At 47.3% G+C, this 27,059-nt stretch overlaps 1 protein-coding gene across 1 annotated transcript; it reads right to left on the bottom strand.

Moving 5' to 3' along the window:
- Positions 1-11,975: 11,975 nt before the first annotated feature.
- On the bottom strand, positions 11,976-19,011 carry LOC149271830 (nociceptin receptor-like). Its single transcript, XM_089507100.1, has 3 exons — positions 18,794-19,011; positions 14,789-15,144; positions 11,976-12,499 (listed from the first exon to the last, which is right to left on the bottom strand). The coding sequence occupies exons 1-3, from the start codon at positions 19,009-19,011 to the stop codon at positions 11,976-11,978; spliced, it is 1,098 nt and encodes a 365-aa protein (XP_089363226.1).
- Positions 19,012-27,059: the final 8,048 nt, after the last annotated feature.

The following is a 27,059-nucleotide window of genomic DNA, read 5'->3' as shown; positions in this document are numbered from 1 at the left end:
CCTAACGCAGAGATAGGTACACTGAGCAATGGCAGAGGATCCCTTAGGAGGTTGCGTCAGAACCTTGGGGAACAAACACACCATAAGTCAACACTAATGGAGTAACTGAGCAAAGAACATTGAGTAGATAACACAAGCTGGAGGACCAGTGTGGTGGTGATGTGACTCCACACCAGACGAGGGGACGTTGAAGAACTCAATTGGGTTGGTAGCACGTTGTGAAGGTGGCAGCGAGGGGTTGTGTGAGGTAGGGAGGGCATTTTTGAAGCTATTGATGGAGTAGAGCAGGAAGGCATCCGTGTGTGGACGGGGTATTATGTTGAAGGGGTCTGAGCTTTGGCTCCTCGGTTAAAGGTTAGAAGAAGGAAGTGAAGGTCAACCCCCATCTCCTGATCGTTCTCTTCTCCCATCTCTTTTCACTCATTACGGTTATGACTCATAGCGAACACAATCCAAGAGCTAATTAACAAATCTGGCCACTTTATGACTAAATTCACCCATTGCCAGCTCCTCTTCGAGGGTTAAACTCCCCCTCACCATCTTCCTCGCAGCCCGACTCCTCACCGACATCTTATTACTTCCCTCCCTGAAGATTTGTGATGTTTACAGTTAACGTAGCTGAGTATTGATCACCTCCCCGCTGAAATACTGCCGTGGGTTTGATTCATGGCTTCATTTCGGACGCTCCCTACGAGCTCCTGATTTATCTGTTACAACAACAGGAATCGAGCAACCCGCGAAGACAGGACTTCCCGTGAGCAGGACGGGCACCGGGGGGCCACAAAAATACCCCCCTACGCTATCAGTGAGATCCACCATTAATACTTGGAGATTGATACTAGCCCAACAAAAGGCTATTAGGGAATACTCGTACATTACTCCAATGTTACTCATTAGCCGTGCGCCGATATCGGGGAGGGCAAATATTGGGGATTAAATTTGCGGCTCGCTAACAGGGAGCTGATACTGGTGGTGTAATTATATACTCGTTAACAGGGTATCAGGACAAAGCGCTGCTCAGTAATAATGCATCCAGTCCGGTTAACACTTATGAATAAGGCATTTGCTAGCAGTGTTTATGAATAATGGAACGTGGGGTCTTATTTTGTTCCCATGAATTATGGATGTGTCCTGGTCCCGGCCGCTCGCACCGGTACGAGTCAGCCTCGTGTAACAGATCTGCTGTAAGTATGAGCACCCGGCGTCTATCGCTGGCCTTCAAGCTCCGAGATAAGGCGTCTGTGAAATGGGAATTATTTTCTGAGCTTTGAGGGATTCGCCGTAATAGGATTTTAGATAAAAGCCTGTAAATGGGTATAAAAAAAAAGGGGGACAGTCTGTCTCCGGAGACTTGAAGCCATTCTTAAGTACCCTTAACCAACTACCCCCACCCTGTCATCCTTAAATGCCACAAGGCTTTCAACGTAACGTGATCCATCTGGCAGCCGTGGCGTTAACCCAATAGCTGATTCCAAACAATTATGGAAGTGCCTTATTGTGGGTAAACTGCCATTTGGATCCAAGCCTTGTTATCCTGTTAGGTTCTGCTTGCAACACGCGAGACGCATTGAGTTTGATAGCCTACAAGACGCCGTCTGTTCCGTCAGGATACACACCAGCAAGCGGGGTAGAGCGATAATTTTCACCCTCTGTTAATCTCTGAAAACAAAGAGAGGAAACAATACTTTCCAGCGGCTCCAAAACTTGTAGAAATGGGTCAGTTCTCTGGTGGCTCCAAGTCTCTGTCTCATCGCCGGAGGATAATGAAGACGGCGGTGTCAGCTGCCAGGGCAAGTCTTAATCCGAGACCCAAGAGATCGGTCTGTAGGAGTCAGATGGCCCTGAACGGGCAGAAGAAACCTCAGAGGATGGCGGTGTCTTTGAAGGAGACGTGGTAGGGGGACATGTGCAGCCCGAAGTAGAGCTCCTCGCCATGAGTATTAAAGCTCCCTTCGGGGATCTCATTCAATGTGAGCTTTGATTCATGAATCTGTTCTGTTGATTTATGAAAGAGTGGCCATTGCAGAACGTTTGGGGGGCAGGGGTGAGAGCGCTGCACCACGTGTGATCCGTAGCAGAGTTTTTAGAAGTCCCGGTAATTAAAGAGTCACCTGTGTTCATCTAAGGAGATCCTGAAAGCCTGCACCACTGCTGGTTCTCAGGGTGGACAATTGGGAATCGATTCAGTGGCCCCCCAAACCGTGTCAACAGTGGTGGGCAATGTGTGGTTTGAAATTTAGCTCCCTGGCTATGTGGTCGTGGGTTTATGACCCCAAATACAGTCCGCTAACATCAACAGAGATCGGCCTCTGCTAAGCGATTAGATGGGGTGTGGAGAGTATTAGCGGTAAATTATGAGTGCTCACAATACTGACCGCAGCACATTGTCTGTAATGAGCTTATGCTGTGGCAGCAACCAGTGCTAACACCTGTAAGTAGCTTTCTCCGGTGCCATCAGGCACGTGGTGGTTAGACATGAAATCGGCACATGGTCTGTGATTACGAGACGCCCTCATTAAATGCGCATCTGAGGAGGTAGAGAGAATTTCTTCTATTTCACCAACGAGTCCTGGATCTGTCCGCGGTGCTGAAATCACTTTCAGTTTTCAACAAAAAAACACACTTTCCCCCGAGCCTTCTGTCGGCAACCACATTTACGGTGACTAAAGGACTCTTAATTTTGCCATAAAATGGCAAAAGTGGAACAGCCTCACAGCAGAAGTGGTAGAGGGTAATACAGTGAGGGGATTAAACATGCATGGGGTAGACATACGGCTCCTGAATCTAAGACGAGACCAACGACTGATTAAGGTTTGAGTCTTTAGAGCAGGAGAAACGGGCAACTATACGGGGGCCAGATGGGGCCGATCCGCCGGCAGGCTCTGGGTTTCTATGATGGATTATTTTGAATTCTAGTTTGCAGTTCATTGACTCCTTACTGCCCAGAACACTTTAAATCCGATTCCAGGCACTTATTCCTCCCCCATCATGTGCCACAGGTTTGAGACCTGTCCTCGCTGCTATTGGCGTTGAGCAAATTCAGTTGCTATGTGAATGTTCTGTCCTAATCTCCTTCCAGCCCTCTCTCCCCCCGTCCTCCCCATTACCATCACAGACACATTATCCTATAGTGTTTCAATCTTTTTTCTGCATTGCACCACTCTGCCGCTCGCTCACACAAACACACGCTCCCACCCGAGACCTCCCCTTTCTCTCCCTCTCCTCGATCTCCCCTCTCTCCATGCCCCCCATTTGTACCCCAGTGTTTTCATTTGGAAGTTGGTTGGAATTTTTTTTTTTTGCTAAAATAACTTTTTTTTTTTCTCAAATCCGAAACCCGCAGGTGATCCGTTCAATGTCATTTTTTAGTAAAGTCGTGGATTCAGTGAATCCCGCGCCCGTTTTATTGTATTGGCGATTTCCCTGGCCTCCCTCGGGCGCCCCGGACGCTGAATGCGGCGGAAACCAACAGGACCCGATCGCTCGTGGTTTTTATAACCGGAATATAGCTTTTTATGCTTTTTCTATGATGAAGGAGCGATAATGTGATCATTACACGGGTTTTAAATATAATGGGATCCTCTGGGGGCGGCACTTGGGGCGTCTCCCCCACAGAATTAAATAAAAATTATGTAACCCCAAAATCTTTATTTTCATGAAATCTTTTCCAAAGGGACATCTAATAAGTGTTGTTTTAAATCTACTGTGAAGGCTCCAGTCTGTATGTGGAAATGTGCACATGCTTACACACGCTTTCACACGCTTACACACGCTTTCACACGCTTTCACATACTTACACATGCTTATACATGCCTTCACGCACCTATACACGCTTACACATACATGTGTGTGGACCTGATCGCCTACCCAGGTTTTTTTTTTTCATTTAAACCTCCAGCTTCACTAAACCCACACGGGGGCTGTAAAATCGCCCGTTATTAATGTATGTGCACTTGCTTAGTAAATACGTCCCAAGAGTGAAACTGGAAGACACACGAGAGAGTAATTAAAGGGGATGGGGGGAGGCAAGCGGGGGGGTTGCCAAGGGGGGGCTCTCAGACCCATAGCCGGTTTAGGTAAGCGAGAGGTCCTGCGGGATGAGATCCCTGCAGCGTCTGTGGGATTTTGCACCTGCTCGGGTAATAAAGGAAGCTAACGACGTGTCTTTGTTTCAGATGATTGCAATGAATGCACTTCTCAATGACGGCCAATCAAGGCTGCGTTACATTGCGTTAACCCCATGCGTGCCAGCAGGCCGGGCTCTGGGCCGGAAGAACATGCATAAAATGGATCAAAGTGTCTCTACCGGGGAGTTAGGGGGGTCTGGCACATAGCTATCAAACGCTAGGGAGGTGCACCCCTAAAACCCTGCTTTATATGAATGTGACGACGCGCTCGTGGCACCCTGCATGGGATGCAGAGTTTGTCAGCCCTTGGCGTCATGGAATGGGGGCCCCAGATATTAGACATGTACCGGGGAGCCCCTGTTTGCAGATGTGTCACACGCACAGGCCGCCGTCCCTCCGTGTCGCCCGCGCGCGGCTGAGCGGTGATGTGATTAGGCGCCCCGGTAAAGGTCACCGATCCTTCATGTCCTGCGTAAAGTGTGAATAATTGCATTACTAAAACGCACGCAAACAGACAGTCCGCCAGTCACCCAGGAAACGACGTGAGACCACGAGGCCTGTTACATATTTTATTACATGTTGTACTAAACAGGACAGGCGGGTGCCCACGCCGGACCCCGCCAGCCGGAGCCACAATCATCAGTACAGAGCGATGCACCTGCATAGCAAGGGGGTAGGAGAGCCCTTCATTCAGCATAACTGCAGCTTAGTATACATGTCGTGACCACCCAGCAGAGTCCGCTGCCTGCCGATACACCCTCAGGGTTTACTCTGCGCCAGGAACCCCCCGCCAGCGACTGCGGTCTCTATTACCCCAGCGGGTGGGCTACAGCATTCAGTAACAAGAAACGGCTCAGAAAGGGAAAGAAAAGGGAAGATTTAAAAAAAAAAAATACCAGAACTAGAATCTAAAATTAGAGACTCAGAGACGTACAGGTGATGTTAGGAAGTTTAACTTTACTGAGAGGGTGGTAGAACAGCCTCCCAACAGAAGTGGTAATACAGTGAGGGTATTAAACATGCATGGGATAGACATACGGCTCCTGAATCTAAGACGAGACCAACGACTGATTAAGGTTTGAGTCGTTACAGACTAGTGGGGCTGATTCCCACCGACAGGCAAAATCGAAGCCGCTGGGGTTATAAATCTTTAGCCCTGAGACTTGCATCACATCCACCCATTTTAAGCTCGAGACGTTGGGAGCTCGGAGCTCCCGGGTAAATCCTGAGGGTTTCCACTTTGGGCAGGACTCTGCGGGGTGTTACACGCCGGCTGGAATCCACAGCAGATACTCTGCAATTATTTCATCGAGACACCCCAATGACATCATAGAATAAGATGCTGACTCTCTAGTACCATTTGCAACCTCCTCCCTTCCCTCTGTCATCAGAGACATGACTCACCAGTCAGACTCAGTACAGTCGCTCACTCTAACTAAATCCAGACTCGGTACAGTCGCTCACTCTAACTAAAGCCAGACTCGGTACAGTCGCTCACTCTAACTAAAGCCAGACTCGGTACAGTCGCTCACTCTAACTAAAGCCAGACTCGGTACAGTCGCTCACTCTAACTAAAGCCAGACTTGGTACAGTCGCTCACTCTAACTAAAGACAGACTCGGTACAGTCGCTCACTCTAACTACAGCCAGACTCGGTACAGTCGCTCACTCTAACTACAGCCAGACTCGGTACAGTTGCTCACTCTAACTAAACCCAGACTCAGTACAGTCGCTCACTCTAACTACAGCCAGACTCGGTACAGTCGCTCATTCTAACTACAGTCAGGCTTGGTACAGTCGCTCGCCCTAACTACAGTCAGTCTTGGTACAGTCGCTCGCCCTAACTACAGTCAGACTCGGTACAGTCCCTCATTCTAACTACAGTCAGACTCGGTACAGTCACTCACTCTAACTAAAGCCAGACTCGGTACAGTTGCTCGCTCTAACTAAACCCAGACTCAGTACAGTCGCTCACTCTAACTACAGCCAGACTCGGTACAGTCGTTCATTCTAACTACAGTCAGGCTTGGTACAGTCACTCACCCTAACTACAGTCAGGCTTGGTACAGTCGCTCACCCTAACTACAGTCAGACTCGGTACAGTCCCTCATTCTAACTACAGTCAGACTCGGTACAGTCACTCACTTTAACTAAAGCCAGACTCGGTACAGTCGCTCATTCCAACTACAGTCAGGCTTGGTACAGTCACTCGCCCTAACTACAGTCAGTCTTGGTACAGTCACTCGCCCTAACTACAGTCAGACTCGGTACAGTCCCTCATTCTAACTACAGTCAGACTCGGTACAGTCACTCACTCTAACTAATGCCAGACTCGGTACAGTTGCTCGCTCTAACTAAACCCAGACTCAATACAGTTGCTCACTCTAACTACAGCCAGACTCGGTACAGTCGCTCATTCTAACTACAGTCAGGCTTGGTACAGTTGCTCGCCCTAACTACAGTCAGGCTTGGTACAGTCGCTCACCCTAACTACAGTCAGACTCGGTACAGTCCCTCATTCTAACTACAGTCAGACTCGGTACAGTCACTCACTCTAACTACAGCCAGTCTCGGTATAGTCGCTCACTATTATAACTACAGCCAGACTCGGTGCAGTTGTTCTCATACACACACAAACTCTCAGTGTAGGTTGCAGATAATTTCCTTTGAGGTCTCGCATGAAATTCCCAGCCTCTACTAAAGTGCATTTATTGCAGCAGGGCACACGTGCAGCATACATGTCCACAGCCCACAGAGGCGGCATGCGTGGGAAGTGGGGTCACAGCACCAAAACGTTTAATTGGACCAGAAGCTTACAATCTTCTCACCTGTAACAAGTAAAAAAGAAGTGCTTGGTTAAGATGCATAAATATTCACAATTACAATAAATCCGACCGCGGCCATCGCTGCCCCACCGCACGGCGAGACATAATACGCCACACTGTTGACCCCTCCATCACCACTAACCTGCAGCAGAGCTGAGACGAGTTATTATACCAGGTCCACGTATCAGCAGAATATGGGTCATTCTGGATAAATAGGTTAAATGTTCTGCGCTGCTGAATAATCCGCTCAAAAAAGATTTACTTTTTCTGAAAACATTACGATGTAGGAAACTTTTTGGTAAAAAAAACCCCACAGACCCGCTGGTCCTCCCTCGCAGAGACTGCCTGTTAAAGTTCTCGTGTTCTCCTCAATGAGAAGATGAAGCCGGAGAGGTCGGCATAACAGACTATTCTCAGGGGGCCGATAAGGTGAGACGGTGACCCGAGAGTCAGTCTGCGGTGTTCACTTCTTCAATTAACGAGAAAACCATTCATTTGGCTCATTTCCTTGGTCCTCTCCCTGGAGTTCTGACAGCTACGGAGGAACCCAGATGCGGCCCCCCCCTGGCGCAGATCAATGGATGCCCTCTGCCCATTAACACTGTCCTACCTAATTCGCAAGCAGCAATCATAAGGAAATTAGTTCCGCTAATTAGATCTCCTGTTAACGCTGCCGGATAAACAGCCGTCGTAAGATGTCGAGTGTCAGGGAGCTACCATCCCGAAATAAGCCAAAATACCCCAAACCGGGAAATGCCACACCTCTGTGCCACACGAACTGTATGGGACTGCATTCAAATCCCTGCCGCCTTCCTTGGGAAGGATTGTTAATGTGTGAGACTGTTAGCGCTTTTATTACAATAATTATTCATTCTAGATTGTAAGCTTGTGAGCCGAGTCCCCTCAGCCGCTTTGTGTTTTTCATACGTTACGGATTATATGGTATTTACAGGGCTTCTAGAAACATATAATAATTCCGTCTCTGCAATCGGGAAAGAAACATTGTTGCACCGATTTGATACCAATAAATATAGTCAGGGACCTCCAGGTTCCTATTGGCCGTCACCCCAGCCAATGGGAAGGCAGAGTTGTGTATCCAGCGATCAGCAGATCTCCCCAAAGTTAGACGCAGACTTTCCGCATAAATATGGAACCGAACGGAAGGATATTTGAATCTATGGCGGGGAACGTCTGGTCCTCAGCTGTCTGAACGCTCTGTGCGCCACCATCAGTAATCAACGGGGTAATTAGACTAATCAGGGCCCAGAGCTGATGAAAACTTGGTTATTTAGTAAGTGAGGAACAACGAGCGCTTCAGCCCGAGGAGGCTTCTCCCCAAGGACGGCTGCTCAGTTGCGCCTTGACTTCTCTGATTGAATTTGCCACCATTTAGATCCAACTAATGGGATTACCGAGGCTTCTGATTAGTCGAGGGAGCCTCTCGTCTCGATAGAAGATGAAGAAGATGGACTAAAGTTTTTGCTGAGTTACAACTCCCAGGATCCTCAGCCATTTTTTATTCGCCGCTGCGCAGTCCTCTGGCCAGGGGTTGGCCCACACATAACTCTCCAGATTAAACGTGTGCCACACACGTGGTACATGCACAGAACCTCTCATGGTTGGGGGTTCTGGATCGGGGCAGAAGCTCAGCCCTCACCCCATTTATAATTAACGCAGGGACTGCGCAGTCCAGAATAGAGCTGAAAAGATTCATAATGGGACAGAATTTGGCACATAAACGACTACGATGACAATCAGATCCGGGTAATCAGTAGCCGCAGGGCTGTTGTGGGCATTATGTGAGTTTGTGGCTGAGGGTGATGGGAGTTGTAAATAGCAAACCTTCACCACGACCGACCCCTTTTCTGTTTTTATACCCGTGGGATTTGAATGCAGACCCGTAACAGGACCTCCAGCTGATTGGGATTCGCCCATGTATGGTAATGGGGCGGAACTTTGATCCTCGCAGGCGGGATCAAGAGACCAAATAGTGGGCAATGAAAAGAGGAGGGGCATAAAGAATCACGACCCTGCAAATGTTCTGGGGTATCTACACAGCCCAAACTCTTAAATGTATAAGGCAAAGTGATACACTCCAGCAGTTGCTATGGTAACTGCTCCATGTATTTCCTATACGCAGTCCCTATACCATTGGCGATCTCTGGGCAGACCTGCAATGGGGTTTTAGGGGGGCAGTTAAGCCAGTAAGTATATTTTGGGGGTGAGTTTAACCTTTTCAGCACCAGTGATGATGAAAAACTTTGCAAAACACTGAAAAGGTTCGAAAAACCTCCGCGCCCGTCTCTTATGCTGATAAATGGCAGCTGGCTGATCAGATTGGGGCGGAAAAAAGGGCAAACTCTGTTTTGTGTACTTTTTCCTCCGGAAACCCATCTAACAGGACCCACGACGCGCCCCAATGCGGACGTCCATCAAATCATTTCATTGGCACCAAAAAAGAATAACAATCATGGGATTAAAAGTTCTGATCCCACAAAGCAGCAAATCACGGTCACGGAACAAGCATCAGCAAACCGGTACACAAGCCGTATATAAGGCTACGAAACCAGGGGGACCACTTAGGAGCTGGAAACCCACGGTGACCGACAAATAAATGTGCGAATAACCGGTCACATCGGCAGCTCACAGGGAACATCTTCACGCCAAGCGCCGGGACCACAAAAAAACAACACAAGCAAAACGACTTCAACACAGGCGCAGCTCGCAATAAGGCACTCCTGAAGGTTTTACTCAATTTAAGGACGGTTCCGTCCAGACCGTTACATTGTGACCCTTGGAGTGGCAGAAGGGGGCGCAAAGACACCGCATGCACAGCCCTCTGTCATTTAAAGAGTTAAAAAATTTTCACGGGGAGGGCATATTATAAAAGGGTAACACGTGTGTTTTCCGAGCTCTCCCGCTCACCCGCGCGCACTCAACATGAACATAAAGTTGCCACTGATTCACACGAGTAACTGTACGCTTTTTACAGCGGAATGAAACGCGTTGGTACCTGAAAGGACACTCATTCACCAGCATGTGCCCAAGAGGCTTGGAAACACAAGATACAAACATTTCTGCGCATGCACCCTAATGTCAACCTCCTCTGGTTTCTGCTCCGAGTGCTAATACTTTCTCTTCTTGACCAGAGTGATAACGGCCCCCGGGGGCCCCATTAATTAGACGGTGCACAGACGCCGTCGCCAGACTCGCTGGTGCCAGGCTCTTGTGGAACCAACGTATTGCTGGATGTCACAGCTCCAGGCACATGCCCTCAGGGGTGCCGTTCCACTTGGCACCAGATCCTGGTCCTTACAGCATATGGTAGGGTGCAGACTAAAGTACAAAAGAGAACAGTGAAGGGCATCTTCGACCTCTTGCCGTGTCCCATGTCTGAGGAGCAACCCTTGCAGGTTCTAGCTTCAGTCTCTAGAGCTAATCTTGGATTCAAAGTCGCAGGGCCGTCTCTGGACCCACTCGTGGAGGATCTTCATCCTCAAAAGATGCTCTTTATCCGTTCACCGTAATATGCATTTGGCTTTAAAAGTTTTTTAAGAGTTTTTTATCGTCTTTTTTTTTTTTTAGCCATCTCTTTCTGGAGCTTTGCAGATCCCCACGAAAGAAAGGCTTTGAGGCTTCAAACACAGATAAGAGTCTGAGTGTATTTTATATACATGGTATATGCATTTGTTTGCACTTCTATAATTAAATCTATACATAGGCTTTCCATATGGGGACTCCTGGTGAGGAGGACTGAGGCTGGACTGTGTCTTGGACTCTTGGAGCAGCTCCAGATGGTTACTCCTGATGCAGGAACCTGTCTCATTTGTGGTCAAGAAATTGTCACTTGTTTCCTGATTATTATTTTTGGGGGGCTCTAAGGTATTTAATCTTTGCATTTAAGATGTTTTGTCATGAGGAATGCACCAGCAGCTATCAATATCCTAAATTCCTATTCCTAAAATGTTGGGGACGGGAGAACGGCTATGGTGAATGAGAACCCCGGGAGGAGAATGCATTGGGTTCATATTCTATATATTCAAGTTGTCTCTATGTTATAATTGACCTATAAGCATTGTTACATTGTTTATTCTTCTGGAAATACACTTCCATTTGGTTATGGGTCTCTAATGGGAAAACAAAATTGATCTAGAACTAGGTCTTAATGCGTTCTAGATGTGGCAACAAAGAATGTTCCTCCTTAACTATTGGATGGGACAGAGCTTCCCCTCCAAAAATATTGGGATATAATACGTTTCTTATGGAATGTGTCTAAAAATATCATGTTTCTTTGCTGCTTATGGATCTATATCGAGGTGGGAAGGTGAAGAACACCCAGAACAACCCTTTCCCATCTTGTGGCTCCTACACCCAACAGTGACTGAACTTATGGACCTACCAAGAGATGGTTTGTGTAGAATATTTCTACAACAACCATTACAAGCCAATAAAGTTAATGGTTTTGATGCCAGTGATTTATCCAGGAGAACGTTGGCTGTCACTTTTATAGCCTTTTATATATATATATTTAAGCATGTATATACAAGCTGGATATGGATATAGGTTCAATGTGTTTTTGAGGTGATTTCTCGTGAGTTCACCCACTCTGATGCTTGCTCCTCTGGAGCGATTGGACAAAAAAAAGGTCTCTAGAAAAATCTAGAAATTCTGTACAGACCCTGCACGGCAAGCAAGAGATGTGGAAAAGCCAAGTTGGGTTATTCCCACTTTCATGTGGATCACCGCAGCAGCCGAAGAGCTAAAAATTCAACAAATGCATTGAAGCCACTCTGTTCATGGTGAGTGTCTCTCCTCCATTTTAGGTTGGCGAGATCCATAAATAAATAGCCTCTTGAAATCAATGGAGGTTTCCCATTCTATATTAAATTGAGGTTCCCGAGAGGAGGTGTCTCATCCACCTCCAGTCATCTTGGTCACAAGGCTGTTATCTGTGTCAGTTCTGCCTGTGGGTTGGAACCCACCTGATCTCCATCTGCCCCCAACATGGGCAGGTCCATGCCTAGTCATGCGGGGTTATTCGGACCATCTGAGTTCTTGTAGGCATAAGCCACATCCTTGGCAATGCTGCACATACGGTTGGACATCTGCAGCTCGGTGCGAAAGGCTGAGGGAAAGCAGAACTTCTTGAAGCAGGCTTTGAAGTTCTCGTCAAGAAAGGCATAGAGGACGGGGTTGAGGCTGCTGTTGATGTAGCCCAAGGCGATGCAGAAGTGGAGGATGGAAACCTTTAGATCGCTATCTGGCTTCGCTCCCAGGCTCTGCACCAACACAAAGATCTGAATGGGGGTCCAGCAGATGATAAAGACAGCCACCACCACCAAGACCAGCCTGGTGATCCTGCGCAGATTCCGATCCTTCTCCTTGGACCCTGAGAGGACGCGCACCTTCTTCAGGCGTCGGATCATGAGGCTGTAGCAGATCGTGATGATGAGGACAGGGATGACAAAGGAAAACAGGAAAACGCAGGTGCCAAAAACTGGGTCCCAGTAATGTTCAGGAACGGGCAGCTGGACCATACATTCGATCTCTGTGGAGGAAAGTAAGGTTGGGTTAGCGATGGGTGTCTCAACAGCCAAAATACTTTAATGACATTTCAGGGTTCTTAACCTTTCTACGGTTACAGACCCCCCCCCCCTGTATTGCTGAATATGTCCCTATCCCCCCCCCCCGTATTGACGTGATAATCTAATCTAAGAACATTTAATTATCCAGAGATCCGGTTCCATACCCCCCCCAAGGGGTAGGTATAGACCCCCCCAGGTTAGACCCTCACCAAGGAGATCAAATTAAATTGAAATAATGTTAGTTCTTTAGAAACATTCCTTGGAGTTGTACGGAAAGATTAGCCGTTTCCGGGCGCAGCTCCTGTCCCTTATTACACAGAAGTGATCAAAGACAACATTTCTCCATTCAACCTATTTTGAAAAGATACAAAGAAATAATTAAAAAAAAAATTCATAATAACGTCTGGGAGCTATTGTTTGCCGGGGAGATTTTTTTATAAGATTAAAATGATTTGAATACGCTCCGGGAAAACAGACGCCGGTCATTAAAGCAGAAAAAAATCCCATTAACTCTTTAAGGATCCAGGTATAAGAAGTGGCCACGGAAAGGGTTATGGCAGAAAAAGAAAGGTTTTCTAATTAAAATCTCATGTTAAATAAAAGGTATGGAAGGCGGATGTTTGGTGAGCTGCAGGTAAGATGCTGGCGTGCTGCGGAGGTTAGCGCTTTCGGATGACATCTTTATGGCGGGTTTGAAATATGTGTTTAATAAGAATCCCCTCCGGAGTGGAAATCACATTCCGAGGGGAGATTTGCAATAAAGCGAGAGCTCTGCGATCAGAAAGCGATGGGAAGCGCCGTTTGCACCGGAGAACCTGCCTGGCCAATAAGCAATGGGTTTTAGCCTGGCCCCTTTGTGGCCCTCCGTATATTTTCCGCTGGTCACAGTGACATCTGTCTCATGATGTCTCTTTCTCCCCCAGAGTTCTCTGCCGGCGTCTTTTCGCTATTCTCTCTCTCTTTTTTTTGAGCCATGCAAGCTGCAGCATTGCAGGAACACCGTATCCATAGATCACCGGGAATCTCAGAGCCGCCCGGGGGGAAGAGCCGATGTGTGTAATAAAAACGGCTTTTATGTCCTTGTAGCCCGACGGCCGTGACCCAGGACAGAGTGCAGAGGGAGGTGAAAACACCCAAACCTCACATTATATTCATTTAAATCTCCGGCAGGGAGGAAAAGGGCAACAACAGCTGAGGCCAACCGGCCACCAAGACGAGCCATAAATCCCCAATCTAATTCCAAAAGAATGGGGGGAAATGCGCTTTATTTATATTTTACATTTTATATTTAGGATTATCTAAACAAAAGCAACTGTGGATAGGAAATATATATCTCCCAAGTGTCCCTGTTTAGGATGGCCAGTCCCTCTTCTCCTGATCTCCCTCTTTCCTCCCCTGTTGCCCCTCTCTCTTCCTCTGATTCTCCTCTTCCCTCCCTTGAAGCCCCTCTCTCCTCCCCTGATGCCCCTCTTTTCTAGGAGGTCAGAATGTTTGCTGGGTATGAGGGGATCGCAGGGTTCTACAGCCCTAAAAGCCCCGATAATGTTTATAGAAACAGCAAGAAATGGCTTTATAAATTAAACGGGGTAAATAAACTCCATTATTATTCTTCTAAATGCCCCACTCAGTTAAGTCAACAGCCCACAAAGTCACATAAAAAGTTGGGTAAGCCCCCCCAGTCAAACTCTAACCAAATTCCCCAAAAACAAAAGTGCCCCTCTTTTTTCCAGGTGCTATTAAAGGGTTAACCTACATCATACAGAATTAGCTTTGTCTTTGATCAGAGGAGCGTCACGGAACATGTATGTACCAACACCGTCTCATTAGCTTTGTTAACCGATAAACTGCTCCGTGCCTTTAAGCTGTGACAGCATAGTGAGAATTGTAGTCGGCTGCCGCTGAAGCGTAAGAGGCTGTAACTCTCGGCGGGAGGGGGAGGGGAGGTATGAATCATTGATGAGACGGCTCCTTAGTTATAAATCAAACAGCTTAAAGTGTCAGTGAAACTTTGTATCATTTTTTACCCGTCCGTCCGGAATCATTCCAGCTGTTCCCGTCGCCGCGCGTTTGCAACACACGGAAACCAACGGCTGACAGAGGCTCCGAGTCTTTACAGCAGGAGAAACGGCCGGACTAGACAGTGGCCGGACGGGGGGCCGATCTGCCGGCGGCTTCTGGGGATTCCATGTAAGAAATGTCCTACTTTCTAGAAGCTTCTAGCGGAAACGAGTAACGATCGCCCGAGTACTGACCTCCGTTCTCCATCTCGGCAGAGCCCATGACCATGACCGGTATCCCGATGAAAGAGGCCAGGATCCAGATGCAGACGTTGACCACCTTGGCCTTGTGTGGCGTGCGGATGTCCAGAGCCTTGACGGGGTGGCAGATGGCTATGTATCGGTCCACGCTCATCATGGTCAGGGTGAAGGTGCTAGTGAACATGTTGTAGTAATCGATCGCTATGGCGATCTTGCACAGGGCGTTTCCGAAAGGCCAGATGCCCATTAAGATATCCGTGCCCTGAAACGGTAGGGTGATCAGGACCAAGGCGTCCGCCAGCGCCAGGTTAAAGATGTAGATGTTTGTGGCTGTCTTCATCTTCGTATATCTGGGGGGGAGAAAAAAATTTATGAAAGCACGTGAGACACAACGAGAGCCACGGAAATCTCTACGCACCAGAGAGACATGGCCAACTGACACTCATCGTCCCGAGCATCGGGGACAGTCAAACATGGCGTGTCCTTTGTAGGCTCCTTCAGAAGTATATCCTGCCACTAATACTCTCCCCTTTTTGGCTCCATTGGAGTTTGGCCAAGGAAGCCTTGGGGAATGAGGGACCATGTAGTGTCGGGGGGTTTAGGGGATGTGATGGGGAAGTAAATAGTAAGGGGAGAGGAACTCAGTGGGATAGAGGGATCTATAAAGGTAGCATGGAAGAGGAGAGTGGTCATGGGTTTTAGAAGGTCAGGGAGTAAGTAAAGGGTGGCTGTAGATGGGGTCATTCAGATGCCAATGAGGGTATCATAGCAGCCATTAAGGACCCTTGGGGTCATTCCATGGAACGAGAGGCCGGAAGGTGAAGGAAGGATAGACGGGGGGAAGCGGCAGAAAAGAGATGGGGGGAGAAGGAATGAAGAGAAAAGACACAGCAAGAGAAAAATGGAGCAGTAAAGGTGGATGGAGAAGCGTTAAGGAGACAAGGAGGGGAACGTGACCCCAGACTATAAGCCCTACACTAAGGATACTCGTGACAGCTGGAACCCAACCTGGGGCAAACTAGCCGGGGCCCGGCAGAGCTATTACATGGAAACGATACGTCCGTCCACGCCGGGGAATGAATCGCCACAATTTAACCCCACCGGGGTGAGGCTCAAAGGGCCAAGGACACCGTCATCTTACCGGCGCCATTTACTGACTGCTGACAAGGGCCCCGAGTGAACGCAACCAATCAGCCGCTTAAGACCGTCACATGGAATAAGAGTTACTGGCCGTGATGTCATCACAAAGGGGGGATTCAATAAACTGCCCCACGGCCTCCCCAAAGCTATGTGTGGTGCAGCGGTATTGATAACTTGGACGGGGAGATCCGCTGGGTCCTACTGGTCTTCTCACCCCCCTGTCTGGCCGCACTTTGGACCCAAGGGATTCCCGCGGTGCCATCCGACCCCATATCGCAGCCGCCGGGTCTCAGCATCTTATTAACGATGCCGCGTCCGGGACACAGCCAGAGTCCGCTCTCTAATCACCTAATCGCCGCGCTCTAATCACCACGCTCTAATCGCCTCATTAATATGTTAAATACCCAGATTATCCTCTAAAATAACTGATTTATCCAGATAATTCCCAGTGCAGGCAACACACACTAAAAGAAGAGACTACGGAGACCTAGCCACAGAGCTTACAGTCTGATTCATCGCGGCCGGGAAAAACTCACAGATCGTAAACTCTTTCCAGCGGGGTGAGAATATTTGGAGTCTCCTATACCTGGAACCTGCGATCTAGAATGTGCGTCACTTTTCTGGAGACCCCAAAGGGGCAAATTTCCACGAATAAGACCAAGGCACTTGGGGTATAGATCACAAGCTGAAATATGCCCCCGGCGTCTCCTGGTTTCCGTTCTCGGGTAACTCTCAGCATGCGCGATGCTATTTTTGGGGGGTTTTTGCATACATTTCTTGATTTATAAGCAGGATGAGTAATTTATTGCGGGTTCGTCGGGATTCTTATTTTTAGCACTAATAGCGAGTGACATCATCGTGTGGGTGTGGCTGCTGCAGTGGGTGTGGCCAAACACCTCCATACATGCACAAAGGTCATTGATTAATTAAAGCATAATCTATAGAAATACATAAATATGTATGATTTATATTTCTCATATGGCTCCGCAGAGATGCCAGACGGGGAACCTGAAATGATGGGACGCACACTTTTCATGGAGGCGACAGCCCGTGGCAATTAAGTGTGCCCCCCCTGACCCCGATGGGAGGCAGAATTTAAGGGGCTTCGCTTTCAGCAGAAAAGCACACAAATAAATGCAGGTCCAGAATTTGGGGTCACCATGACGATGATGGGTTCTTTGGGCATTGCTCCATGTTATTTGCCCCCCCATTTGTGGTAGGGGGCAATCAGCGGGGGCCACGCTGGACAGCGACTCTACTAACTAATCTGAAGAAGCCGCCATTGATTTTGCAGGGAGCTCAGTCAATGCCCGGATTTCATTAGTGTGCAGCATGTCGCAGGTCTTGTGGTCAGCAGTCCGCGCGTTCCCGTCCCCGAGAGCAGGAGGACAGTCATTAAAACCCTGCGGGTCTCCATGGAAGCGAAATCCTGCTCGGCTTGCAGAAAGCTGTTCACCTGTGAGAATTGGGAAAGCAGGCGCTCCCCTTGCAACACGCACACCGGGGAGACTGATGCTGAACCAAGGCAGGTTTCTGTGGCAACCAAACGGTATCCTTCGCGCATAATGATGAAGCCCACCGTCAGCCCAATAATAATGTGCCGGAGATTTGGGGAAAACGAGAAGAAAACTCCAGACGTGTGAAGGGTCTGCAGACGGCTCGGCCGAGAAGCTCCAACACGTTAATGAGAATAATCTGATAGATGCATCTCGACAGGAGTAACGGGGGATCCTGATTCTGAGGGGAGTAACAGGGGGGGGTCCTGATTCCGACGGGAGTAACGGGGGGATCATGATTCCGACAGAGTAATGTGTGGGAATCGTGATTCGAATGGATAGAGGGGCTGGAGTGGTGCATGGAGTTCTGGATAGAGGGGTTGGAGTGTTGTATGGGGTTCTGGATAGAGGGGCTGGAGTGGTGCATGGAGTTCTGGATAGAGGGGTTGGAGCAGTGCATGGGGTTCTGGATAGAGGGGCTGGAGTGGTGCATGGAGTTCTGGATAGAGGGGTTGGAGTGTTGTATGGGGTTCTGGATAGAGGGGCTGGAGTGGTGCATGGAGTTCTGGATAGAGGGGTTGGAGTGTTGTATGGGGTTCTGGATAGAGGGGCTGGAGTGGTGCATGGAGTTCTGGATAGAGGGGTTGGAGCAGTGCATGGGGTTCTGGATAGAGGGGCTGGAGTGGTGCATGGAGTTCTGGATAGAGGGGTTGGAGCAGTGCATGGGGTTCTGGATACAGGGGCAGGAGTGATGCACTGGTGGGGAAAAATATTGGAACTGGATGGTTAATTAGATTTTCTGGAACTGGATGAAAGGACGGTGAGATATTCTGAGCACGAGACGTCTGCTCAGGAACCGCGGGGTGTGATAATTAGCGAGGGGTATCCCTTAATCCTCCCAGACCCTCAGCACTGCAGTCTCTCACCCAACTGTCCGAGTAACCGCGTCTCTCACGTCTCCATGTCTTCTACGTTATAAAAAATTAATCATAACTTTCAATCTTAATTATTTACCACCAAGAACCCAATGATTCATTACCCCCCCCCCCCCCCGGGGTGCCGACAAACAACAGCCCCCACAATATCAAGTATTTATACATTTATGGATTTTAAAACAAAATCGCCAAAAACAAATATATATTTTATTTCCAACACTCCCTTTGACTCTTGATTGTAAGACCCCACATCGTCAAGACGACCCCTTAATATCTTTTTCTCCGCTTGCAACACTTTTTAAATCCTTATCAATGCGGGTTTGGGGGGAAATAACCAAATCCCGGTGAAAATTACCCAATTGGTAAAAAAAAATGTTAACCAAAGAGAGATAACCGGAAAGTCTGGAGGTATCGAGAATCGTGCTCACCTGATAATGACGTACATCACCGCACAGTTGCCCACCAGTCCCATCATGCAGACAATCAGGTAGACAACCACAATGGTCACCTGGATGCCAAACGGCAGGAACCGATCCCCCGTGTTATTGGTGAACCAGCTGCTGCTCAGGTTCAGCAAGGAGGCGTTCAAGAGCAGCTCTCGAAGGAAATCTGATTGGAAGACGGACTCTGGGAGTGGGAGATCCATCTTTACGGAGATATCTGGAGGACAGGAGAAGAACTGGTCAGAGAGAGGATCTCTGCATCCCTCAACGGTCTACACCGTGGAGAAGACTTCTTGGAACTTGACATTTCTCATTATGGTTCTAGTATTGTAGCCAGTGGTGGCCCTACCGCTTGCTACAAGGTCCCCACACCTGCAAACCGTTACAACGTTATACCACGTCTGCAGATGCACCTTAAAGCCGTAATCTAGCTCTTGCGCTTGAAGTGGGACCTATTAATCCTTAGAACCTTTAGAATCTCTTAAGATTCTGAGGTGGCATCGCCCCATTTAATAAAATAGCCCAGTTTTAGACCATTTTGGGTGGTGGGGCTCACCTTATCGCCCTAACTATGCAATACCCTTTGGGCAAAAATTTACCTTTCCCCATAATTCCATGTGATATATACATTACAACACACAGACATGTGATATATACATTACAACACAGACATGTGATATATACATTATAACACACATACATGTGATATATACATTATAACACACATACATGTGATGTATACATTACAACACACAGACATGTGATATATACATTACAACACAGACATGTGATATATACATTATAACACACATACATGTGATGTATACATAACACACATACATGTGATGTATACATTACAACACAGACATGTGATATATACATTATAACACACACACGTGTTACATACATTATAACACACATACATGTGATATGTACATTATAACACACATACATGTGATATATATACGTAACACATACATGTGATATATATACATTATAACACACATACATGTGAAATATATACATTATAACTCACATACATGTGATATATACATTATAACCCACATACATGTGATATATATATAGATCATAATACATATATATTCCAAACACTAAAACCAGTAACACACAGGACCGGTAATATGTTCCCTAACATTACTCGACATGTGATTTTTGCTGTGTAATGTATAGTATACATGAAGTTAACAAAACATCAGTAACGTATTCTCTCATTAGTCCATACATGATATGTCCGCTCATATAATATATAGTTATCATAGCAGAGGTGCAATATGTTCCTCTGTTACTAGATGTGGGAAAATGTACACTATGATAGATGCTAAATACACAGAACAGATAACATGTGATATAGCATGTATATAACCCCCTTCATGTTATAACCCATGTTATATATGCAGCATACCATATATTCTATAAATCCCCATGAATTATATACGCTACACGCATATCCTAGCATGTCTAAGGTAGCTGTGTTCCTTCCCTGTATAATGTATGTTTCATGTAATTAGCATAATGTTGAGGAGGTAGAGGATGTTATTTGTAGCTATACGTGACCTGTGACCCCCGTATGTAAATACCACGGGACAGTGGTATGTGAATTCTGGGATACAGGCCTGCGTGGGGGGGGGGGCATCCTACCTGCCGCTGGACCCGCATCCTAACTCCCATCACATGGAAAGGTACATTCTTTCAGTTACTCAAAGATCACCTGCCAGATATGCCCAGGAAGCGTTTTACTGCCTGAGAATGATGGGAGTTGCTGAGTGCACTAGCTGCTATCCCAGAGATTGGTGCACAGCGGAGGGTGGCACACATGATGCGTGTCTCCCATGTATGTTTTACCCCCCAGGGACAGACTACTTCCCTAACACGGATAGGCTTACACATGCCCTGTACATGGGGCACAGCCTGCCCCTCACCCCATTGGATTAAATGGCAGCCTGCTCCTTATTCACCAGCACCTGGCGGGCTCCTCACCATCCACAGACATGTAACGGACCTGTACAGACGTGTAACATGTATGACATGTAAAACCCCTGCGAGCCCACAGAACACCGCATGCAGCCTAAAAGCCCTCTATATTCCCATATGACCGGCTCACTGCCCACTCTCAGCACTCTCAGCACATCCACAGCACTCACAACACTCTCAGCACATCTACAGCACTCTCAGCACACTCACAGCACTTTCAGCACACAGTAGGTAGGGTCGGGGTCCCCGCAGCCGGTTTCTGCCCGCGGGGAGCGTCTGGGTAGGGAGCGGGTCTTTGGATCTGCCGTGTATCTGCACCGGGGCAGCTTCCAGTGACAGCGAGGTGCGGGAGAGGAGGGCAGGTTACAGGTGCGGGGTGGCAGAGAAGGGCAGGTGGTATCGTTCTGCCGCAGGGCATGTCACCCTCGCCGCAGTCAGCTCCGCGGCAGCTCCCGTCCATCCGCACACGGGGGGGGGGGGGGGGTTCATACCGCAGGGCAGGAGAGACGGTCGGGCCCCAGGGGGAGGGGGGCCGGGGGTAACCCCCCGATAACCACCTCCGAGGTGACGCCTGGGGTGCAGCGGGCAGGGGGAGGCTTACCTCGGCTTCCCGGCGCAGGCTCTGCGGTCTGGGGCTCAGGAAGCTGCCTCCTTCCCCAAAACAGATCGGGGGGATCACATGGATGGGAGGGAGGGGGGCGCACAGACACCGGGAGGGAGGGAGGAGAGGACGGAGAGGAGGGCTGGATGCGGAGAGCCGGGCTGAGCGTGGACTGACTGCACAGACACGGGAGGGGAGGGAGAGGAGCCGGGGGGAGAGACATCACACAACACTCATCACACTCACACAACACTCATCATATATACATCACACTCACACAACATATACATCACACTCACACAACATATACATCACACTCACACATCATATACATTACACTCACACACTATTCATCATATATACATCACACTCACACATCATATACATCACACTCACACAACACTCATCATATATACATCACAGTCACACATCATATACATTACACTCACACAACACTCATCATATATACATCACACTCACACATCATATACATCACACTCACACAACACTCATCATATATACATCACAGTCACACATCATATACATTACACTCACACAACACTCATCATATATACATCACACTCACACATCATATACATTACACTCACACAACACTCATCATATATACATCACACTCACACAACACTCATCATATATACATCACACTCACACATCATATACATTACACTCACACAACACTCATCATATATACATCACACTCACACATCATATACATCACACTCACACAACACTCATCATATATACAACACACTCACACAACATATACATCACACTCACACAACACTCATCATATATACATCACACTCACACATCATATACATCACACTCACACAACACTCATCATCTATACATCACACTCACACATCATATACATCACCATCACACACACTCATCATATATACATCACACTCACACATCATATACATCACCATCACACACACATATACATCACACTCACACAACACAACACTCATCATATATACATTACATATCATATACATCACACTCACATCACACACACATTACATACATCACACTCACACACACATTACATAGATTACACTCACACATCACACACGCACATCATATACATCACACTCATACATCACACACACATCATATGCATCATATACTTCACACAACACTCATCACATCACACAACACACTCACACATATCACACAATATACATCACACTCACACAACACTCATCATATACATCACACACACAACATACACATGCACATCATATACATCACACAACACTCATCACACTCACACATCACATGCATCACACTCACACATCATATACATCATAAACTTCACACAACACTCATCGCATCACACAACACACACACACATATCACACAATATACATCACAATCACACACATCACCCTCAAACTCACACAACACCCATCATATACATCGCACAGCACTCATCACACACATACATCACACACACATCATATACATCACACAACACTCATCACGCAACACTCATCACATTCACACATCACACACATCATATACATCACACTCACAACACACTCACATCACACTTACACATCACACACATCACTCACATTACACACACCTACAGTCTATTCTGCTCCAGAACACAGCCCAGACACCTGCCCTCATCTAACCTTTTACAATCTACAACAGGGGCCTCTTCCTCTGCATCTCCAGAAAACACTAGAACATCACTATCCCTGCTCTAGAACATCACTATCCTTGCTCTAGAACAGTCCAGTCTCTGTGTTCTCCTCTGGAAAAAATGCCACTCGTTCTGCGAGCTCCCCTTCTGTCTGTGCGAGCTCCCCTTCTGTCTGTGCGAGCTCCCCTTCCCTCTTTGACCAGAACCAACCACTACTTTAGCCCACATTCTAGAACAGTGTCCTCCGGTAGCCCAGCAGGCGCCAGCCAATGACCACCTGTACGCTCTAGAATAACATTCAAGTTTATTTAACCCTAAAAACTCCTTAGGGGTGCACTGTCGTGACCTTTACAGGGGCAACTGGTCACCAGCCTGACATCAGACACAAGCTGCAGATTTCTTAACCTGTAGTTTAGGGTTTGGCCACCAGGGGGTTCTAGATGCAGGATTTGCCATGTGACTGTCCTTTCTGTGCTCCTTCTACGGGGTTCTGCACTGAAGGCTTTGGAGAGACAGAGTCTCAATGACCTTAAGATCCTTAACAATAAAAATGACTCCTAAAATGTATAGATTATATCATATATCATAGATAGATATGAAATTGGAGTTCGTTTTACTGAAAGGCACCCCTGATTTCACAATTTTGGCATTTTTAAGGCAAACACCAAAAATCTACCTACTTTTACATAAAAAATAATGTGGAATTTAAAAAATGTATTTGCAAATTCAATTGGATTTTTCACTGGGTCAATGTATTTTTTAATAATGAAATTATGTGAAAATCTCATGATATGACCCGGGAATTATTAGTAGTATTTTATTTATTTATTTTAATTAAGAGAGCTATTATTATTATAATTATTATTATCATCATCATTATTTTCACACAAAATAGTTTTGGTTTTACTTAATCATGCCCTATCGTTTGTTCCCAGAGACCGGATGATTATTAAATATTATTTATTGATTTGTATAATGCCATCATATTCCGCAGCGCTGTACAACGGGACAACTATCCTTCTATCTAAGTGAGAGGGGCAGTTACTGTCCTGCTGGATTTCACGTTGTGGTAATTAAATAAATTAGCAGCTATTGGGAATAACGCCATATAATCTTTACTATTTTTACTCCAAATACCCCTCTTACTATTGAATATAGCCCCTCCCTATAACCCCATATATCCCCTACTGCCCCATATACTCCTCCATGTAACCCCTCCTATAATCCCATATAACCCCTACTGCCCCATATACTCCTCCATATAACCGCTCCTATAACCCCATATAACCCCTACTGCCCCATATAACCCCTCCTATAACCCCATATATCCCCTACTGCCCCATATACTCCTCCATATAACTGCTCCTATTACTCCATATAACCCTCCCTATAACCCCAATTGCCCCAATTAATTTTCCTTGTAACCCCTCCTATTACTCTATATAACCCCTCCCTATAACCCTATAAATATCCCCTACTACCCCATATAACCCCTACTGCCCCAATTAATCCTCCATATAACCCCTTCTATTACTCCATACAAGCCTCCCTATAACCCCTTCCTATAACCCCATATATCCTCTACTGCCCCATATAACCCCGCCTATACCCCCATAAAACCCCTACTGCCCCATATACTTCTCCACATAACCCCTCATATTCCTCCATATAAGCCTCCCTATAACCCCTCTTATTGCCCCATGGAATCCATTACTAATAACCTATTGCCCCCGTTGCCCCTTGTAACCCCCCAGCTGTACGGTGTATCATGCTGGTGTTGTGATACGTGTAGGAAATCCAATTATGGTTGCTGTGCGTTAATCTCTCTGCGTGATCCGCTCGGCTCGGAGTGTTTGCTCTCCCTGTGATCGCCGTTATTGTGCCGCACTCTGAAGGACCTCTTCATACAGAAATCTCCGCGTCGGCTGCCATTATTCTTTTCATATCAGGCGGCCGACGAGATAATCCTTTTTTTCTTTTCTTCTAAGTGGCTCTAAATATGGTTTTTGTGCCTTGCAGACACGTGGAGGACCGAGCAGCGATTGTGTCGGGGCTCAAGGGGGTAATTCCAGACCAGTAAGTGAAGCACAATTAGGAAACTGGGAGCTGAGATGCTTAACTTGTTGAAAAACCCCTATGGGCTCTTCAGGGGCCACTTCTGAAGGACGTCCCCCATCATTAAATACCCTGTGGGGTACAATAGAGGAGTAAAAAGTAACGAGTAAAAAGAAGCCCCCTGTGCCCACCGCCCTGTCCTCATCCCACCATGACGGGAATTTAAGGCAATTCATAGGCGCGCCCCTCCATGTCGCGTGTCGCCATTTGTACTCTTTAATTAGCTCATCGCTTCTGGTCTCCAAAGCCTTTCCTTCTCTGTCGGGTTTCCTCCAAGAGCCACACGTGTCCTGTCACCAGAAATTACCATGTAATTGTCTGATTTTTGCTATTCAGGGATTTTTTTAACAACCCCTTTCGTGATAAGAATTGGAGGGGCACCTCGAGGTGGGGCAATAGGTTTCGCATGGTAATGTCTGCTTTTAGCAGGCTGAGAAGGGATCTAGGTGATACTACCTGGAACCTGCTAGTAGTCCAAAATCTGGAAGTTACCCAAGGGTGGCAAATAAGTGGAACAGCCTCCCAGCAGAAGTGGTAGAGGGTAATACAGTGAGGGGATTTAAACATGCATGGGATAGACATACGGCTCCTGAATGTAACACGAGATCAACCACTGATTAAGGATGGAAAAAAGATCTCAGAGTGCAGTGTGATTAGAATCAAGAGATGCCCTCTGAGCCGGTGCTATTAGAACTAAAGGGAGTGCATTAGATTGTTAGCTCTTTTGTTCTTGAAGCTTTGGCGGGTGATGCGACCCCCTAGAAGATATGGGGAGAGGAGAGGGCAGAGCGTGCTGGGGAGAGGGGAACAATGGAGGAAGACAGAGGCTTCATTTGTCTTGAGGAGCATTGATTGAACGTCTGCTACAGGAGCTCCGCAATTAAAACGGGAGCGGGGTGAGGCGGATGCCTCGGTAATCCAGACACAGAGAGATCTGAGCAGGGACTGTATCCCGGGGACGGGTGGGTGGGATACGAGAACTCTCGGGTTTATGAAGAGGTTACAAAGTAGCCAGAAGCCAAAGTCAATCAGAACACCCCATTCCCTGCCCGCGGGAGCTGGCGTTCCACGCACGAAAATGATCGCTTGGGGCGATTTGTTTCTCTTGAATGATTTACGATGTTAATTTGTTGCAAAGAAAGGTTTATAAATTATGGACGAGCTGCGGTTTAGTTAGTTGGTCGATTGTTTCATGTAATTGACTCAAAACGATCGGGAGGTCCAGCAGGGCTCGAACGGCCCTCGGCCCAGGAACCCCTTTAGCTCCGGAACATTGTGGTATTGATCCAAAACAGATTGTCCTTGAAGGGTCTTTAGCTCGGTCGATGGAAACGTTGGACACCAAGAAGTTTGATGAACGTTCCGTCACGGTCGTTGAAAATAATCTTGTGTCGTATTAAATGCGTTCATCGAAAACCTGCCAGGATATGGCTTCTTGAGCAAAGACTGAGACCCCCCGTAAAGTGCCCAATATCCATATGACATCATTACACATGTAATCATTCTGGCCAGTTAGATCTTCTCAGACCCCCCCCAATGCGGGTAGGAGATCCCGCTGATGTCGGGACACACACTATTTTAATGGGGAAGCCGGCGTGGAGTGGGGCGTGTAGTGGGGGGTGCCGCAACACCGCTCCCGCAACCCCGAGAAGACACACTTCACCCAGAGTCTTCGGACACAAACCCCTGAAGAGTTCCCAGGTATATAAGTCTCTGCGCAGCTGGAAACAATCTCTACGCGGGGAGAGAACAGGAAGCGGTTCACAACTTCCTGCTCGGGCTGATGGGAGAATTCCGATACTGCCTGCACCGAGGGATCATGGGAAACGGAGGGGGGGATTTACATTAAAAACTGCGGCTTTTCA

Source organism: Sceloporus occidentalis, unplaced genomic scaffold, assembly GCF_023333645.1.
Source record: "Sceloporus occidentalis isolate IW3139 unplaced genomic scaffold, rSceOcc1.0.p SCAF_457, whole genome shotgun sequence".
Lineage (NCBI taxonomy): Eukaryota > Metazoa > Chordata > Lepidosauria > Squamata > Phrynosomatidae > Sceloporus > Sceloporus occidentalis.
This window is presented reverse-complemented; position numbering and strand designations above follow the sequence as displayed.